We start from the raw sequence: 19,448 nt of genomic DNA on the forward strand, positions 1-19,448 counted from the left end.
CAAAGTTTGGGGTTCAGCCTCAGTTATTAAATAATGAATAAATAAATAAATAAATCCCTAAAAGAAAGTCATTAAATAATCTTCAGCCTCAGTTCAGCTTCAGTCTTTTAAATAAGGCTGAAGTAGGACCAAAACTCTAACTGGAAGTACTCAGTGCTGAACTTCAGGCAAAAACATAACCCGATCCAAACCTCCTGCTTTTTTCCATAATGGGCAGATCCAAAATCACAGCTCTGAATCCAGACTTGTCCAGGCCCAGAGCTTTGCCGCTGAGGCCTATCATTACTTTTAGTCAGAGAGTGACGTTTACGGTGGAACAAATAACATATCCTGGCTGCCATCCATGTGGCACTGAGCAGAAGTCAAAACTAGGGAGAAATAATGAGAACCTTCAAAAAGATTTGGTGCAGGCTTGCCTCTCAGTAAGCTTTCTCTCCATCTTGCTTCCCCTCTACTAGTAATTAATAAACCACATGGCAGTGTCCTTGTTCTGGCCCTTCCGTGCTGAGGAGCAACCCTTGTTTCTCTCTCTGGGATCCTTTTCATGGCATCTCTTGTAATAAAAGTTGTTTGTCATGAGGGAATCTTTTAGAAGGACAGCGCTAGCACTTACACCGCCTGTTTATGTAAAGCCCTACTTGCAGTATATATCGGCTCCTTAAGTGACCTCAGGAAAGTCAGTAGAAACTGCAGGACTGTTCAATGCCTTTGGGAATTTGGCTGCCTCCTCAGGAGCTTGGTGCTGGGCTGAGGTACTTGACAGCAAGAACTCGGGTTTGAACTGTTCAGCCACAGCTCAGTGGCAGGAGCACTGTGGGCTAACTGTGTGTTTCAAAGTATGGATTCACAAGTAGATCTCACTCAGCATAAGCCTGACCACTATGTACAAAATTTCCCAGAAAAAGTTTTTTCTGGTACTATCTCCCTTGTCGGTTTTTGGAACTGCTGACTCAGGACCTCCAGAAGTCCTGACTGACCTGAAAATCATAACGTTGTCTAGAAACAAGCCTGTCGTATTAAGGTGTCCTCCTCAGTTTCTTTTATGCACGTACTCCATGTTTTCTAGATTTTTGCTTAACCACACAGGCTGAAATGCAAGGCATCAGAAACAGAAAGCCATTTCTGGATTCCAGGAGCTGCCCCGGTAAATACTCCCGTGTTCCCACCAAGTACCCCAAGACGCCAGAGGAAAACTTGGCTGGTATCTATGTGCCTGCATTTGTTAACCAGTGCAGGGCCACTGTGTGCTCGAGCCCAACCCCTCGTCAGCCCCACTTCCTGCCCGCACCTCACCCTCTGGCTTCAGATGGGGTCACTCCAAAACCGGGGCCTGGGGAGAACTGCCTTGAACTCAGACTGTGCTTCTGCAAACCACCTGGATTCACACAGCGCCAAGCACACGGCAACCGGAGTTCAAGCCTGGGCTCAGGCGTGGGCTGGAAAGGCGGTTAGACGCTCCGCCTGTGAGCCTTTATGGCCAGACCTCCCTTAGAAACACATTAAGTGACAATTTTCTTTCTACAGTTACATTTTCAGGCCTATCATTAAGCCAGAGTATTAGCAATTCGGGATACCTCATGTTGCCTTGATGTCATTCTAGCTCGTTTGAGCGTACGTCAAATGGCACAACCTGTGCGCCTTGTACAAGTCCATTGCAGTAGCACTACCGTTTTAGCAAGCAGATGGGTATCTGCGTTCAAAGGGCAGAAACCTCTCGTTGTTGAGGTTAGTGCAGTGCCTAAAATAACCGGGCTGTGGTTCGTAACAAGGGGTTTTAGGTTATGGCTCTACTAATAAATTAAAGAGTCTGGAGCAGCAATGTGCACCTGATGGTTCCCTGGTACCATATGACAATTTTGACCTGTGCCATCTAGCGTTGCAAACGTGCCCGAGCGTTTTCCGGAGGTGAGTACGTGGCAGCACAAACCGTGTTGAGCACGATGGATAAACATCCTTCCTGGTGGTGGGAGGATAGGAGATGAGAGATCGGCCATGTCGGCACAAGTGTGTAAGTGCTGATTGCATAGAGTAAAAGAGATATACCTCATATTGACTAAATACTTTTCTAATGTATCAAAAGTTGAGAGATTTTATGTAGAATATCAGTGATAACATATCTAGTAATTGCTTTGCCTTATTTGCAAGCTTTTACCTTTCATTTTTGAGGAGTAGAAGACTAAACTACACTTCAGCTGCTAGGTTCTTATCAAACATATAGTTTCCTCCTTCACCTGAACAATTTCTAAAAGCAAACTCTGTGAATCGCTATGGAGAATTTAGCTTCCTGTTATGCAAAAGTGACCTAATCTCACAGCTATTTATGCCTTTGACATTTTTCCATATAATGCAACATATGTTATTGTCCAGATGCTGCAGAGACTTTTGAGCATGTTTTGTATCTTGTGAGTACTTCCAGGAATTTCAGTGTAACTAGTCCTGGCAAGTAAATTGTATCATATGCATAAATCCTTGAAAGAGTAGGAGCTATACATGTGTCTAAGGACAAATACATGCCATATGCACTAAAATTGTTTTACATGAGTATTGTCTGCATTTATACATGTTTATATAGACTTAAAAATAAAAGATATAATAGAAACAGATATCCTTATGCACATACTACCTTAATGCACAGCATACATCTGTACATATGGTTAACATTCTTCTCAACTTTAATTACATTCTCAGATATTGATGAATGCAGCATCAGCAACGGTAGCTGTGACTATGGGTGTCTTAATACAATGGGGAGCTATGAGTGTGTCTGTCCAGCTGGAAAGAAATTGCACTGGAATAAAAAGGACTGCGTTGGTAAGTGTGGGAAGCTGACTCGGAGGTGACTGTGGTGATGCTCCTCTTCACCCCAGGTGGTGGAAAAGCCCATGGTTTTGTCTCAAAGATGCTGCATTTTCACAATATGGATCCCCACATTAATTTTATAAACTCAGATAACACCTGATCCTGTGGGGGCTCATGGGCTAGGGTATAACTGCAGGTGGATTAGAGAATGGGCAATATGTTGGATTTTATTTGTGTTGAATTTTTTTATTGTTAATTTTACGAGTCCACTTACATGAATCTACGTCTTAGTATTTTATGTATTTTATACTTTTGTCCTTTTTGTCCTTTGTCCATCTTTATGACCTCAGCTATAACTCTATTTCCTCTAAGACTAATTTAGGATATTCAAAAGAGTTAACTGCTTACAAGTAGAACACGATATTAAGGTTAATGTCTACATTCACAGCACTACATCCCAATTTTTCAAGTTGTCTCCAAAGATATCCTGCTTAATACGAGGTACTGACTCCAGCTGTGTCAAAAGTATTAATTGCAATGAGTACAAATCCTGAGACCACTAAAATTACGGCACTTGCTGCTAGTGCCCCTTTGTGACAGATCTGAATTTCTGTATCGTTGAAGTAGATGACTTTTTTCATGGGGTCTTATCTGAAGCACAGCAAACCTTGGCCGTGGCTGCAGCCATTCAAAGTATTTTCTGTGAGGTTGTAATTTTGTGTTCACGTTTTTAGTGGGAATGGCATATCTTAGGTCTTTCATAGTAAAATTTAGGTTGTGGGGTTTTTGTCTGGGTTGTGTTTTTAACCATGAATTACTTCTCATAGATACATTTGGGACTGATGCTTAATACCTAACAGGGAGCAAGACAGACCAAGAAAGGGGGGGCACCTTACTTAAGGGAATCTCTGCACATACTGAGGGACAGCACTATAGTCTGGAGTAGAGCGTACCACATTGGCCTCTTGCGTGATTGTGCAATTGTGGCATTTTTTCACTGACATGGATACAGCATTTTATAACCAAGGTGGGGTGGCAGGTGAGCATCTCAAGTTGGGTTTCAGCCACTGACTTTCTTCTTAATCACAAGTACTTCATTTTTCCTGCTTACCTTTACATACATTACCTTCCCTGCTACATAGATAACTAAGTGCTGTCAGAGTAAGAAATTGTGGGGTTTTTTTAGTTATCCACTAGGTCTCCCTTGCAATGTACCAGTTAGTCCTCTGGAAACGAATTTGTAAATTAACAGCAGGGACTAAAATGTTTTGAGGTCTGGTATATAGTGAGACCACAGATGTTTTGTGCTATATTCCCTCTCAACCTACTAAGAATGCTGCTCCCATGGTAAGAGGCTATATTGAAAATATTTTCCTTGTTCCTAGACCTCTCCATTATTTGTAATACTCAGTTGGAAGATGGAAAATAGAACACCCTTCTTTAATAATATACACTGCTTTATTTGATTAATTTAATGAGGTTTAAAATGAGTGTCATCTCCCTGCTGATCACCTGCCTTTATTACCAATATTGTTTAGAGGAAACTGCATCCTACATAGTTATTAAAGCACAATAAAAAGGAGGAGAATGATATTTAGTGATCCTGAATGCCACATGACCTGGAGACACTTGCAGTAACAGAATCCTCTTTTACTCAGCAGTCATACTTTGCACTTATGTTGTCTCCTCAGTCCAAAGAAATAATTTGTTTAAAAATACAACCAAAGCAACATAAAAGACCTTAGGAGGGAGGGCAGTAGAGGGTTATTTTCCCATATTTGAGATGTGAAGGTCAATCATGTTTAAGCGACTTGCGCATATTTATATTTAACCAGCAGTGAGGCCAGGAACACGAACCAGCTGGTGGCTGCTAGGCCCCTTCCCCTGCACTCAAGCCAAGCCAGGTGAGGCTCATTTCAGCTACCACATGTGAATCGCCCTTTTTCATCCCAGCTTTTCTGGGCTCCTCTCAAACCCTTGCAGACCCAAACCACTCTGGCTGTTGCAGCTCTGATCTTCCCACTACTTTTGTGTGGGTCAGTGGTGACCTGACAGGTAGGAAAAATGACATTTGCCGTAGCACAGTCAGGCATGAGCAAAACAAGAGTCAGACAAGTCCATCTTGTAAGGTGAATAGAGTTAAATCTAGCTGGTGGCCAGTCATAAGTGGTGTTCCCCAGGGCTCAGTTCTGGGGCCGGTCTTGTTCAATATCTTTATCGATGATCTGGATGAGGGGATCGAGTGTTCCCTCAGTAAGTTTGCAGATGACACCAAGTTGGGTGGGAGTGTTGAGTTGCTGGAGGGTAGGAGCGCTCTGCAGAGGGATCTGGACAGGCTGGATTGATGAACCAAGGCAAACTATATCAGGTTTAATAAGGCCAAATGCCGGGTCCTGCACTTGGGTCACAACAACCCCATGCAGCGCTACAGGCTTGGGGAGGAGCGGCTGGAGAGCTGCCTGGTAGAAAAGGACCGAGGGGTGCTGGTGGACAGCCGGCTGAACATGAGCCGGCAGTGTGCCCAGGTGGCCAAGAAGGCCAACAGCGTCCTGGCTTGTATCAGAAATAGTGTGGCCAGCAGGAGTAGGGAAGGGATCGTGCCCCTGTACTCGGCACTGGTGAGGCCGCAGCTTGAATCCTGTGTTCAGTTTTGGGCCCCTCACTACAAGAAGGACGTTGAGGTGCTGGAGCGAAGCTGAGAAGGTCAATGAAGCTGATGAGGGGTCTGGAGCACAAGTCTTATGAGGAGCGGCTGAGGGAACTGGGGTTGTTTAGTCTGGAGAAGAGGAGGCTGAGGGGAGACCTTATCGCTCTCTACAGTTACCTGAAAGGGGGTTGTAGCGGGGTAGTTGTTGGTCTCTTCTCCCAACTAACTAGCGATAGGACAAGAGGAAATGGCCTCAAGTTGCGCCAGGGGAGGTTTAGATTGGATATTAGGAAAAATGTCTTTACTGAGAGAGTGGCCAAACATTGGAACAGGCTGCCCAGGGAGGTGGTGGAGTCACCGTCACTGGAAGGATTCAAAGAACATGTGGATGTGGCGCTTCAGGACATGGTTTAGTGGTCTTGGTGGTGTTGGGTTGATGGTTGGACTTGATAATGCTAAAGGTCTTTCCCAGTCTTAATGAGTCTGTGATTCTGTGAGCATGTGTGGAGGAAAGAGCAAGGAACAGTCAACAAAAAAGCGTATGTATCTGAACAGGCGCTTTTATGGGGCTGAAGCAAGAACTGCTCTACAGACACCTGGCTGAGATTTAACCAGCTGATGCAGTGTGAAATACCTGCTTGAAGACACGCCCAGCCACGCTTGGCCAGCAGTCGGTACAGAGGTTGTGTCTCTGGAGGAGAGGAGGGAAGTGGTGAGGCTGCCTCAGTGCAGGTAGTGATGGCAGCTGCCAGCTGCAGCTGAGAATGAACCTTGTCGTTTGTGTGGAGAAAGATGTACTTGAGTAACGCTTCAGTTCTAAAAGACGTCAAATTAAAATAAATGGAGGATTATAATTATCAGTGGCATACCATTGTCTCAGGGTGAAACATGGAGACTGGTCCAACGATTCATAACAACTTTATGCAGTTTCAGCTAAGACACAAACCCAAATACGAAGAGCAGCGTGTGAGACCTGCAGGATACTCTGTCTTCGTCCTGCCATGAAGCCAAGCAGCGAAGCTGGATATTTCCATCGCACGAGCTGCAATGTGCCTCGTGTGGTGGGCGCTGATGAGAAACGGCAGATGTCTTTGTGTGTCGCAGTGTCCCTTCTAGCATTGCTTGGGGCGGGCATTTCAGCAGCGGCTGAAGGGACCAGTGGCACTATCCATCTCCATCCCAGCATGTCCTCCCTCACCTCTGCCTGGCTGGGAAGTTTTTTTACCTCCAGAAGCTAAAGCATGGAGCTAAAATTAAAAAGTCTCTGAGAGTTAGAGAGAGAAGTGGAAAACACCATTTTAGCTGTCGTCTAAATAAACAGATCTTTGTGGGGGTGACTCCTGTGTGTGGTGTGGGAGTTGGTCTGTTAAACCAGAGCGCTGTGCCCCCAAAAATGGGGAGAGGACATCTCAGGTGATTAGTATTACCTGTTGCTTCTGAGATCAAGGTGTGCGCACAGAATTGAGCTCACAATTAGAGAGGCACCTGCCTTCCAGAGTGCAGATCTAGACCTGAACAGTCCTAAAGTGGAGGGTAGGAGGGAAAGACTAATCTAGAGTTTAGGTCTAAAAATATGAAGGAGTTTAATTTTCAAGTCCAACCTCAAGATCCAAATCCAGATCCTCCCTCCCTAATATGTGCTTATTTCAGAAATGCCTGCACCTGTGATTTTGCTTTGCTGCCACTTCTACCTCCTTTCCTCATCACTGTTTGCAAATGGATGCACAAGGTTCTGGGTTGGGCAGTGTCTGATTTTTTTTTCATTTCTCTCTTTTTTTTCCCTTTTTTTTTTTTCCTCAGAGATGGTGAAATGTCTCCCGAATGCCAAACCAGCTCCCAAGGCTCAGCTAGTGTGTAGTAAGACAGGAGGCATAGAGAGCTGCTTCCTCTCATGCCCCTCCAATACCCTTTTTGTTCCAGGTTTGTACAAAGTGTTTGTCCTCCTAAGTCTAGAACGTTACCTGATGGCTTTTCTCTGCCAATATATTCATGGTTCTTGCATTCAGTTTTTGTTACGGTCACCTGTAAACGAGCAAAAACATCATTCAAAATAAACTGGGCCAGATATGCACATCACTAAATACAAGAAGAGCCGATTGTCAGCTACATTAGAGGTTCGGCCCTTCATCATTTAACTTGAGGTGTCATTTGCGGGCGTGGGGAAATTCTAACAAAAACCTGAGAGACACATCTACCTTAACCAGGATGGTGCAAAAGAAAAATTTTAATATATTGAATTGCTATGTCAAAAGTGAGAGGGAAAAATGAAGAATTGATTTCAGTGAATTCCTGCTAATTTTTAGTACCATGTTTTTCAACTTGAGTCAAGTCCCCTGTGCCAATCCAGGCACCTGCTTAAAATGTTGCCCTCTGCATCGTGGCCTGAAATACCCTGTAACTGCGTGACTGAGCAGGAGCGGTAACAAATCCCAAAGCAGACGGTCCACCTGCGAAGAACTCGCCTCGCGAGCACAGTCTGAGGCAGGGCGCAGGAGAGGGCGGGTGGGACCCTCAGGAAAATTTAATGCTGGGGCTGCCACAGCCCATGATCAAGCTCTCACGCCGGCCAGGGTAGCACAAAACTTCCATCAGCTCAGCCAGGGACACCGTGGAGCAAAGGGTAACCCAGCAACAGCTTTAAACCTGTCTTGCTGTCGCCTACAAAATGCATACAACTGTCTCAGGAGGCTGTATGGCAAAAAGGCTCTCCTCGTATTAGTTGCTGCAGTTGCTGGGCTTTAAATTTTACTGGTAATAGTTCAGTTGAGTGTTACTGATAGAAACTCAGGCATTTCATCTTACACAGCCACCCCTCATCCCCTTTTTGTATCCTTTGCTATGGGTAATTTTTATCTACACAGTTTTGTAGGGCAGGTGGGGGTGAGGGAACTGCTCTTGCTTTTTCGTAGATGTCCTGGTTCTGACACGGGTTTATTTTCCACAAGTGTCTCTACTTTTCATGTTAGTCCTGGCATTATATGCAGTGGAGCTGTTTACACTTTATTTTCAGTTCAGCAGAGATTACTGGAACCATGCATTTATCTAATTTGTATGCACCAATGCACAGTTTTATCTGTGCAATATGCAAACCTTTTTACAGTTAAGTATGTTATTTTTTGTTTCTGCCAATAAATTCCGTCAGTCTGAAGCTACAATTATTATGAAAGTACATGGTTTATTTTTTTTTTATAGACATGATCAAAGTGCAAGGACTCTGACATGGACAAACACAAAATATTTTCTACTTGCGCACCATGAAATTATTTATAGCTAACGTCACGCCAAATTGTTTATAAAATGTAACATTTCAGTGCTGAAAATAACAAAACTTGTAGTCAACACTGTGAAGCAGTAGCCTTTGGCAAGCTACTTCAGCCATTCAAAATCCAAGTTCAGCACTTAAAATGTCTCCTTATTTAGCAGTATTAACACGTTCGTTCAAGCACTGAATGTTAATGCTGGGGGTGACGAGGGGAGCAGATGCTTTTTGAGGCTGTTGCCACATGTGCTGACTCTGCGTTCTGCCCCGCAGATTCGGAGAACAGCTACACGCTGAGCTGCGGCGTCCCCGTCCAGCAAGGCAAGGTGCCGCAGAAACGCAACGCGACGCTGCCCAGCTGTGCAGGTAGGTGCTCTCCCGCTCGCCTGGGCCTTGGTGTCTAGGAGCCAGGCGATGGAGGTCCCCGAGACCGTTTGGGAGTTGCGAGACATGCAGCTCAAGTTACACAAGGCCAGAATTAAGGCAGCCTGTGGTTCGTCATGTGCACGCTCGCTTTTCTGCAGCCTCTCCTCGCGGGCTGGAGTGTGCTTAGTTGCCCTCCAGTGTGGCATTTTGTTGGTAGGTCAGTGTAGGAGTGGTGGAGGTTTGAGAGATATTCAACAAGGACAAATATTTAGAATAATTTACTTTCCATAGTCCAGCAAGGCAATAGCGAGCATATCAAAATGGCATTTCTTCTCAGGCTTGGGAGTGAGCCAGAGGGGGCCCATCAGTGGCACAACAGCAGAAGGCCACGGTGGGTCCCAGCCCTCACCTGCGAAATCCTTCCTGAGGAGCACAGATCCTCCCACTGGGATCAAATAAAAAGGTTATGAGACTTTTATGAGCACATACTGTGTTTCATTCATCATCTCCTCAGAAATGGCTGGATTATTTTTGCAGAGGCATTTCAAATTGTGTCTTAAAACTGATCCTCAGGATAAAAAAAATGTTCAGCTCAAAATGGTTGATGTCTGGCAAAATTAGATGCAGCTGAAACAGCATCCAGCAGTGGGAAGTGTCAGCCCGTTTCACGTATCATTACCTGCTGTACTTCTCTCCGATTTACCAGTTCTCTAACCACGTATTTCTTATATATTTGGAACGCATTAGGAGGTACGGTGCTGTGGAGTGAGGTAACACAGCAGCAGATGTGGCTGCTGGTGGCACAGGGGCAGGCTACGTCTATAGTCCTGGTTCAACAAGGCCCTCCCAAAGCAAGAGGGAGCCCCAACCCACGTTGCAGCACGTACCTGCGACCACCCTCCACCAGTTCTGGGTCCCGTGGGCAACCCGCAGCGACTGGCAGGTGATGGGCCAGGCCCAGCCTTTTCCACCATGGACTTTGTGAGGAAGTCAGCCAGCAGCTACATTTTCTAAGCAGTGCATGGCTGTGTAACAGCCTTTAAAGTCACATAACTGGCTTGGATTTAAAGCTGAAAAATAGACCGCAGTCAAATAAAGATGTTTCCTTTGGATGGTTTTCAACTGCCAACAGCGTAGCTCCACTAAATTAATCTTATTCCTCGTTGGCATTAGCAAGAGCAGAACTACAGCCAAGTAACATGGGAAATCACAGACAGAGAGTCAGGAAAAAAGGTAGCAATTAACCTTTTTCATAGTAAGAGACAAATTCACCCAAATTCCACCAAGACTTGCAGGCCTGCTGGAGGGGAAACGTATGTGCAGAGCATGTGCGATACTAGCAAATTCATTGCTCTTTATGGGCTCAAGAGTAAGTGCTTATGTGAAAAAATTAACTTATGGAAACAGATCCTCTTGTACAAGGTGTATAACTCTTGGGCTGTCTCTTTTCTATGTCGCAAGAAGACTTTTCAGTCTGTTTTTAAAAATAAGTTTCAGACTTCATTTCATCTGCATCCCAAATGATAGCTTTTTTTACTTTACATCAACAGATTCATTAGCCCCTCCAATCAAGCAGAAAGCTCGTTTTAAAATTAAAGATGCAAAGTGCCATTTACGGCCCCGCAGCAAAGAAAAAACGAGGGATTCTGGGAAGCAAGCTGGTTTAGGTATGTAGTTTCTTTTAAAATGTGAACAGCATTCTAATTTTTTGTTTGTTTGCTTGCTTGTTTGCATATTTTCTTTTCACACTGCAGACGCAGGGGAAAAAAATAATTGTTTTCACATTTGGATCTGAATTTAGGTTCAGGCCAAGATTCACACTCTAGCTGAACAGTGCCTTGGGTTTGGATCTGGCAGTGCTGAAATGTCACTAGTTGCTTTGAAAAATCTTTATTCAAAAGTACATGAGTTTAGAATATAAGCTGATCCTTTTTCTGGCATTGGTAATGGCAGAAATACCTGGAGACAGAAAGCTACGACCAATGCAAAGTTACATGAAACGATGTCAGTTTGGTTTGGTTTAGTTTTCCCAAATGAGGTTTATAAAAGAAAACAAAAGCTATTATTTATTTACTTCATGCTGGATTAGTATCCCATTGCAGCAGCAAAGACAACCCCCAAGCAGGAAAGTTATAATCAAAATCTGATGTTATACAGCCTTAGATCTTTTGTTATGTTGGAGTGAGTAGTTATGATGTTAGAAAAAATATGTGGAAGATTTAGAAATAATTACCAAAAATCTGAAATGGAAAGAAGTTTGTATCAGGCTGAATAGAATCAAATCTTTTTACATCTCACTATGTCTAGGTATGGGGGTTTTTTTATTATTCGTTTTGAACATCATTTTTGAAGTTGAACAAAAAACAGATTTTAAGTGATATGTATATAACAGATCTTCATGACATTTATTTCTTGTCCTCCATCCCCTTGATATTATGACAGGGACAGTTAAAGAGTGTTTGGGTGTCACTGATGGGTGTTTCCACAGCTTAAAATATTTTGAGTTCATCTAAATTTAACTTGAAATTTTCCAGACTTTAATACACCAATAGTATTGGTGTAATTACAACAGCTCATATTGCTGCTTAAAGCAGCTTACAGCAAACATCTACTGGTGATAGATTCTCTGTTGTGAATCTGCCTTACCACCATTTTTGCTACCGAGTGAGGAGTCATCTATGAGCCCTGAACAAAGAAGAGGAAAGACAGATAGCCTAAAAAAAATGTTAATGCTTTAAAGATTTTATTTTTAAATTTTAGATTCATATTTTATCTTTACCCTGCAATCTAGACATTTATCTCTCTAATTTTCCAAGTATTGGCTTAAAACAAGTCTCAGTTGTCAAGATGCTTACTTTGTCCTTATGTATTGTCTTCTTTTAATAAGATGTGATTGTCAGACTCATTTTTAAAGTCATAGAACTCAATTTTTTTGATCCATACAGTCACCATGGGAATGTATTTCTTGGATGCATTTCCTTGTCCTTTGCTTGCTTTGCTTTGTGTTTGTTATGTCATCTGAACTTCTGGGTCTAACAGTAAGATTATGTCATACAACCACACACTTGGAATGAAATCCTTCTGGTGGCTTGAGTACTAGAAATTTCTCCCTGACCTGGAAGGTCCATTGCCTATCACCAAAAGGATGTTTTTCACACAGAATTCTTTATGTAGGGAGAGGAGGCTTAAGTGATTGTGTCCCAAGGGATTGTGGCCTTTCTCTTCAGTGGTTACGCATAATTGACGAGGGCATTCAGTTCCTCTGGCTTGTGGTAGGACAAGAGGAAACAGCCTCAAGCTGCGCCAGGGGAGGTTTAGATGGGATATTAGGAAAAATTTCGTCACCAAAAGGGTTGTCAAGCATTGGAACAGGCTGTCCAGGGAAGTGGTTGGGACACCATCCCTGAAGGTATTTAAAAAATGTGTGGATGTGGTGCTTAGGGACATGGTTTAGTGGTGGACTTGGCAGTGTTAGGTTAACGGTTGGACTTAGTGATCTTAAGGGTCTTTTCCAACCTAAATGATTCTGTGATTCTGTGATTTCCCCTCAGATAAAGCCTTCCAATATATTTTCATAACCTCCTAATCAAAGGCTTTTAACATCTTTTATATCTGGTGATTGTCATTGCTGAAAGAGATGGAATACCAGCTGGTACTTTCTAGAGGCCCAGGCCTGCTGCTCTCATGAATTTATGAAAACTGACTCTCTTGCTTTGTTTAACCATTAAATCACTGTATATAGTATTGCTGATCTTACCTAATTTCTGTAAAGAGCTTTCTAATCCTTATGCAGAAAAGAGACAGACGATTATAGGCTTTAGAGGTACCACTGTGCAGCTGAGCATCACCACACACTATTTTTGCCTCCTGCATTCACTAGCAAAACGAGCAAACCCAAAATTGCACAGAGAAGGAGGTGTCTAACAACCCATGTGAAATGTGATTAAACCTGTCACTGTGTTCATGAGAACCCAGCTGAGATATCGCTTGTAAGCCTGTCACTTGCTACTTTGCTTGATTTCTTTTCTATGTTGCTTCTCTTATGCAAAGGAGGTCAATTCCCTTGTACAGACAACTGCCAGGTGACCTTTGTGAATCTCAAGTGCGATTCCTCCAAGAAAAAACGCCGAGGCCGCAAGTCACCATCAAAAGAAGTATCCCATATCACTGCGGAGTTTGAAGTGGAGATGAAGTCAGAAGAAATCTCAGGTTTGTGAAAGATCTGTCTGTGGAGAGAAATCAGAATTCAGTTCCTCAGTGCGTTATTAGAATCTCTTTGATGCTATTTCATCAAGCTGCCATGCAAACCTTTTAGCACAAGCCTCAGTCAACAGCCTTTCCAAACTCAAAGTTTCAGAGATTTAATTGAAAGGAATCGGGTATGAAATTAAACCAAAGGAACAAAGATTGAACCTGCAGCAAAATTCCTTCAAAGCCTCAAGTTAAGTCATGTACTTTAATTTAGTCTGATTTCTTTAAACAGCAGAAGTGCTAATTGATGCACAGAGAAGGTAAGGATTAGGTAGAAGTTCTGCAACAATGACGATAAAAATATCCTCCAAAATGTAAGTTGCTGAAACTTCAGTCTGAGAATCAAATATTTTTATCACACATTTGGAAAATTCATGTTTTCATAACAAACACCAGGAAGAAAAAGAATTGCTTCAAGTTATTTGTGAGATGGAACAGTACGCTATAAAATCCAGCCAGAGAAGATGGGGGCTGAATTCTATAAACATGTCAGTCCTCAAAGGCAGGTTTCTTAGCCCTGAGGGATACCTCACTAGCCAAGAGACTCAAACATTAATGGTGCCAGAAAGCACCTTTCTTTGTCTCAGTCAGGTATTGTGGTCAGGGAAGTGGGAAGAATTTGTAATCAACTGAGTAAAGCGCGGGCAGAGAAAATTCAGACATGTTAGTGGTGGCAGACTGAACACGTGTGTGGAAGTACAAGTGGGACTGATGCTTTCTGCAGCCCAGTGCACTCAGTAGAACCAGGTTTTGCAATGCTAGAGATAAGATATCAGCACTCAGTATGCATGGCCATGAAGCTCAGTTTGATGGACCTCTGTAACGCCTTGTCCCTTTACAAGGCCCAATTTTTAATACAGTGAGCTGCTTCCACAAATTATATGGAGAAGACAGTGAAGCAAACAGAGGTGTCATAGTGCAATGAAGGCTAAGCTTTTTGTTAAGCGCCTCTTTTTAAACATGAATCTCAATTGCTTCTAGTTTTGTTATCATTTCCCATCTAGACACCTGTAACATTGACTGTGTTCGGAAAAGGATGGAGCAGAAGCTGCAAACTGCAATCAAAACATTGAGGAAATCTATTAATAAACAGCAATTTTACATTCAGTTTTCTGGGACAGAATATGAAGTGGCTCAGAAGCCAGCTAAAGCTACTGAAGGGCAAGAAGCTTGCAGTACAGGGCAAGTGCTGCAGGATGGAAAATGCGGTAAGTCCCAACAACTCTATTCAGCCATGTCCCCCAAAACAAGCCGTCCAAAATGAACTTGTCCCTAGTGAGCCAGGCAGGAAATCTATGAGATAACAGGCAATTTAGATCAGTATTACCCAGCATACGTGCATGGGCCGCCGACATTTCATAACACTTTGAAGGGAGTTCATTAAATGATTGCAGGAAAACAAAAGAAACGCATATATGCATGCATTCCCATGCCACCAGCTGGTACGTATCAAGGCCTGCCACAAGGCAATGTTGGCAATTAGTTCCCTGTTGTTCCCAGCATCTTATGAAAATGTAATTACAATTCTGTAAAACAATAATATGGTGTTTGCCTAGGCACTGTGTACTTAGTTTTATATCACCTCTCTCACCCTCCTCATCACCAAATAATCTGTGACCCATGGATGTATTTAAATTTAACACTCAAGAGGTACAATAAAAAAAAAATCTATAGAAATCAATTTTAACTTTCTGTGAAATACCTAATTTCTTTAAGCCTTTTCCCAGGTTATCAGGCTCTAGTGCTTTACTGGAGGCAAGGTGCTAGCATGAACCTATTAATGGCAGTTCTCAGCACTGCAATTTTTCTAATTACTTAGAGTCATCTTTTTAAACTCAGCATACCTATTTTTCCAGCTTCTTCTAGACACCAAGTGATTTACAAGCAAAAAGCAATAGTTAAGTGCAGATCTGATAGGTGCCTCTGAGTTCGTTCAGCAGCTGTATTCATCACATAGGAACAGTAATTTAGAAACTATTGAAAGACTGTTGCTATTAGTGTCTCAAAATCCATACATTTTAACTACCTATACCCAGCAGAGAAAAAAATGTTTAATGCATTTATATGCCCTGTTGCAGCAAGACAAGCATGTGTATTCATATCAGTATTTAAAACACTTTCCAGTTGGGGTATTTGAGTGTCAAGAGACAAAAAATGTTACATGGGATACACTGCCTTCAGAGAAATCTCTAGAACTGATCACAGGAGACAGACTTTCTGTAGCCATCTGCCATAAAACCAACATGTAAATGCACCTAGTGTAAACTAAAAATTCATATCACTTCCCATACGTTATGCACCACTGTTTTAATTAAACTGCAATATACTGTTTTAAGACTGCATCAGCTTTATTAACAACGCATGTCTGAAACACGTCAGTGCAGTACAAGGCCATTCTATAGCTTAAGCAACAGATGAAGGACCTCGCCCTGATGTAAACTGACCTAGACTGCAGTGGAGATGGGCCTGTTTACATTAGGTGAGGATCCTGGACTAACATATGCAAAACATATGCTGCTATAATACTGAGGCCAAAGAGATACGTCTTCTCTAAATGTTTGATAGAAAGGTAAATAATGTGATCAATATGAAAGTCCTCATGTAGGTTCTCCTTTTCTTTTCTCAGTTACCTGCAGCACGGGCACCTTTTATAGTGGAGAACATAATCAGTGCGTTCCTTGCTCACCAGGAACATACCAAGACACAGAAGGTCAACTTACCTGCGAGCCTTGCCCAAGTAACGATGGACAGGGAGTAGCAGGCGCCCGGAACGTGTCAGAATGTGGAGGCAAGTTTAATGTGATTGTAAAAGAATTGGGTGTTGCCACACAGCTTGTGAGGCTAAGAGGGGAGAGCCTTCCACCCTTCTGTCTTGTGAAGGTAACAGAGGAAATCTCTGTGCGCTTGCTTGCAAGCAATACACAAAATGTTTTGGCTTGTTCCATCCACTGACATTGTCAACAAGAAGATGGGACCTGCTACAGCAATGTGAGTTATGGTATGGAAACGAGCAAGCCAAGTAAAGCACTTTGCTTCAAGTCAGGTATGGAATCTGGACATACCTCGACTTGTAAGGACTCGTCAGGTTTACTGTGAGCCAAAGGGATGGATTACTTTGGACTGGTATTGGTGAGTCTAATGAACCTGCTGCTTTAATGTTTTGCGTGAGATGCAGTTTACCTGGTCTAATCAGCAATGATCATAATTTTGAGATGGTTATGCTGCAGGGATCTGTAACCTGGACTCAGGGCTAATGACTGCAAGTTTCCACGCTGCTTGAATTCATTGTAGCTTTTGGCAAGTGATGTAGCATCTCTGACGCAACTTGATGATATATAAATTAGATGATAATACCTGTTTTTATAAGAGAGCTGTGCTACTACTATAACTTGATTGAGATAAGGTTTTAAGACACAGCTGTTAATTATTTTCTTACCTTATTTCATTACAGATGAGCAAAATCTAGTTTCTAGCAGATACATTATTTGAGTTGGAAAGAAATCTATCCTATCTGCTATGCAAGTTCTAATTAAAACTCATCCATGTAATTTAGATTAATGCTTTCTTCAAGGATATCTAGAGTGAACACACAATGAATGTCACTTGAGAAACTGCAGCTTTTCCCCCATCCACTGAATAAAAAAACCCTGTAGTGTCTCCAGTCCAAACATATGGTAGGTTTTGCTCACTTACTGTGTGAAGGAACTACCACAGGAAAATTCTCAAAATGCCTGTGCATCTTTGTTATGTTGATTTGTATTTATCCAAAATCCAGCAAGAATAGATTGTCAAAATAAAATCTGAGTTTATAAAGGTTGATTATAGTATACTGACCAGAGCAGCACAATGACTAGAGGAAAAAGACTGTTTTGTTTCAAGGCTTGCATTTGAGTTACAGTTCTGCACAACAAAAAGAAACCCTCCTGATTATTTTTGCGGAATGGATCTGTCTCAAAATTTTTACTCTCAGATCACAACAGTCTGGTTTTCTGTTCAACTCTCCCCTTCTCTCTTTCTCTGAAAGCAGCAAGAGAGAATATGCTTTGGACTTCATAAACCTCCCTGTCAAAGATTTTATCAAAATCAGTATGTCTCCATAAAATGTGTCAGCATATGTGATGAAATACTGTATTTTGATGAACACATTTTGTTAGAAATGTACTCACCACCTGTAATCAACAGTATTTTTGTATAATATCTTCTGGCGCAGTAATGCCTGTGTAGTAGCAAATAAGCTGTGACTGAAATCCTCACTCCTACAGGTGAGGCACATACGAGTGTGTAAGAGTTTGAGTGCCCATTGCGTAGAACTCTGTCGTAGCTGCAAGTGAATAACATGCTGTGATACTTAATTTACATGCAATCCATGTAGGTACAAGGACAAAACACAATTAGAAAACCTAGTAATTTGGGGCATTTCTCAGGGAAACCACCTCAGACCTATTTTGTTGGCAATTTCAATACAGAAGGCAAGAAGGGAGTGAGTTAGCTCATCCTTATATACGTAAGGACTGAGACATGTTAGTGCTGAAAGCATTGGGTATTTAGCACTACTGAAACCCAGCTGTGACACTTCTTTAAAAGGATGTCTGTAAGCCACGCTTCACAAGTACTTAATTTTCACACTAAAATCCAGATCCAAATCTACTCTTCATTAACTGCTTTCATGTTAAAGTCCAGTGACCAGATGGAACAGTTTTGCTACAAAACTAATAGCAGAATTGTCTTCCAATTAGTAATATAATAATATTTTTCAGAGGTCACAACAGCCAGCTTGTACAGTCATATTCCAGCCAGCTGGGATGGAAGTGCAACTAAATCCCAGAGATCCTTGTCCCACAGGTGTCCATAGGAGTTTGACTTTTGTGGGGACAGAACGTGAGCTCCTGAGAGAAAGCAAAGTTCTAGTTCATCCTAAATGCCAAGTACCCAAGACACTGGATGCCCCCAGCTGGATTTCCCAGCAAGTATCAAGGTTCTTAAGAGACCCCAGCCCCACCTAGAGCTCTCAAAACTTTCAGGTTTTCAAGCCAGTTGTTTCTGCCTGCTGTTCAGTTCTCAGGGAAGCAAAATGACAAAGTATTGGGATTAGGCAACCTTGGGGAACACCTAACATCAAAGTGCTGGTCTCCCAGGCTGGGGTGGTGTGAAGATACGCATTAATGCAAAAATCTTTAATATCTTGACATCCTGATTCGCAGGTAGGTTGTCAAAGAGTAAAGCACTCAAGCTAGCAAGAACCAAGCCAAAGAAACACCTACCAGAAATGCCTGGAGAGTAAGTTTTGAAACTACCTTGTATCTGTCAGTAGACTCGTTCACAAAGTGCTTTGCTTTACACAGATCACCATTTTCTGGCAGAAGAGCTTCTGACAAGCACTCGTCAGCTACCTGGAAAGCTGCTGGTGTCAGCTATTCTCACAGGGTGCTGGACTGGTCCCATCCAGTCTGGTAAATCCCATGATCTACTGTTTCTATATCTACAAAATGGAGATTAAAAAAAAAAACAACAAACAATTACTTGCTTCATAGATATGGTGCTAAGTTTCATTTTTTCCTACAAAGTCCTTTGAAATTCTCAGTTGAAAGACTTGGTGAAAGTACAAAGTTTTCCAACAACATCTTAATAGAGCTCTTGCTAAAAAAAAAAACAAAAAAAAAAAACACACAACAACAACAAAAAAAACCCCAGAAACATAGGTAGCAAAGAGCTTATTGAGAAGCTAGTTGTATTTACTGGTGGTGTTTTTAGGAAGCAGTTACAGGAACAATACCAAATCAGCAGGTAAGATTAGAATTTGATCTGCAACTGTCTTGATGTCACATATTTCAGCTAAAGGAAGCATCGCTAACTACTAGTGGGTTTTATACTTTGTCCAGAAAAGTCAGCTCACTAATGCAGATGATCATTTTCAATTTCTAGGGCAGTGTTCTCCTGGGCACTATTCTTCAGATGGTTTTAGACCCTGTAGAGTCTGTCCTCTCGGTACATACCAGCCTGAACCGGGGAGGACACTCTGCTTTCCATGTGGCGGTGGGCTTGTGACCAAGTATGAAGGTGCTGTTTCCTTTCAAGACTGCGAAACCAAAGGTGAATTTAGAATCTTTCCATGATTCATATTCCTGC

The 19,448-nt window shown here is 42.3% G+C and overlaps 1 protein-coding gene across 1 annotated transcript in view; it reads left to right on the forward strand.

Moving 5' to 3' along the window:
- The window catches only part of SCUBE1 (signal peptide, CUB domain, EGF-like 1), a gene marked incomplete at its 5' end in the record, with an annotated part of 73,202 nt that overhangs the window by 46,072 nt on the left and 7,682 nt on the right, over nt 1-19,448 (forward strand). Inside the window, 8 exons of the mRNA XM_010287310.1 lie at nt 2,689-2,811; nt 7,247-7,366; nt 8,979-9,071; nt 10,622-10,738; nt 13,122-13,280; nt 14,327-14,530; nt 15,949-16,110; nt 19,245-19,412. Of these exons, the coding sequence (XP_010285612.1) occupies nt 2,689-2,811; nt 7,247-7,366; nt 8,979-9,071; nt 10,622-10,738; nt 13,122-13,280; nt 14,327-14,530; nt 15,949-16,110; nt 19,245-19,412 (1,146 nt within the window). The remainder of the gene's footprint in view (nt 1-2,688; nt 2,812-7,246; nt 7,367-8,978; nt 9,072-10,621; nt 10,739-13,121; nt 13,281-14,326; nt 14,531-15,948; nt 16,111-19,244; nt 19,413-19,448) is intronic.

The sequence above is a fragment of the Phaethon lepturus genome, unplaced genomic scaffold (assembly GCF_000687285.1).
Source record: "Phaethon lepturus isolate BGI_N335 unplaced genomic scaffold, ASM68728v1 scaffold11635, whole genome shotgun sequence".
Lineage (NCBI taxonomy): Eukaryota > Metazoa > Chordata > Aves > Phaethontiformes > Phaethontidae > Phaethon > Phaethon lepturus.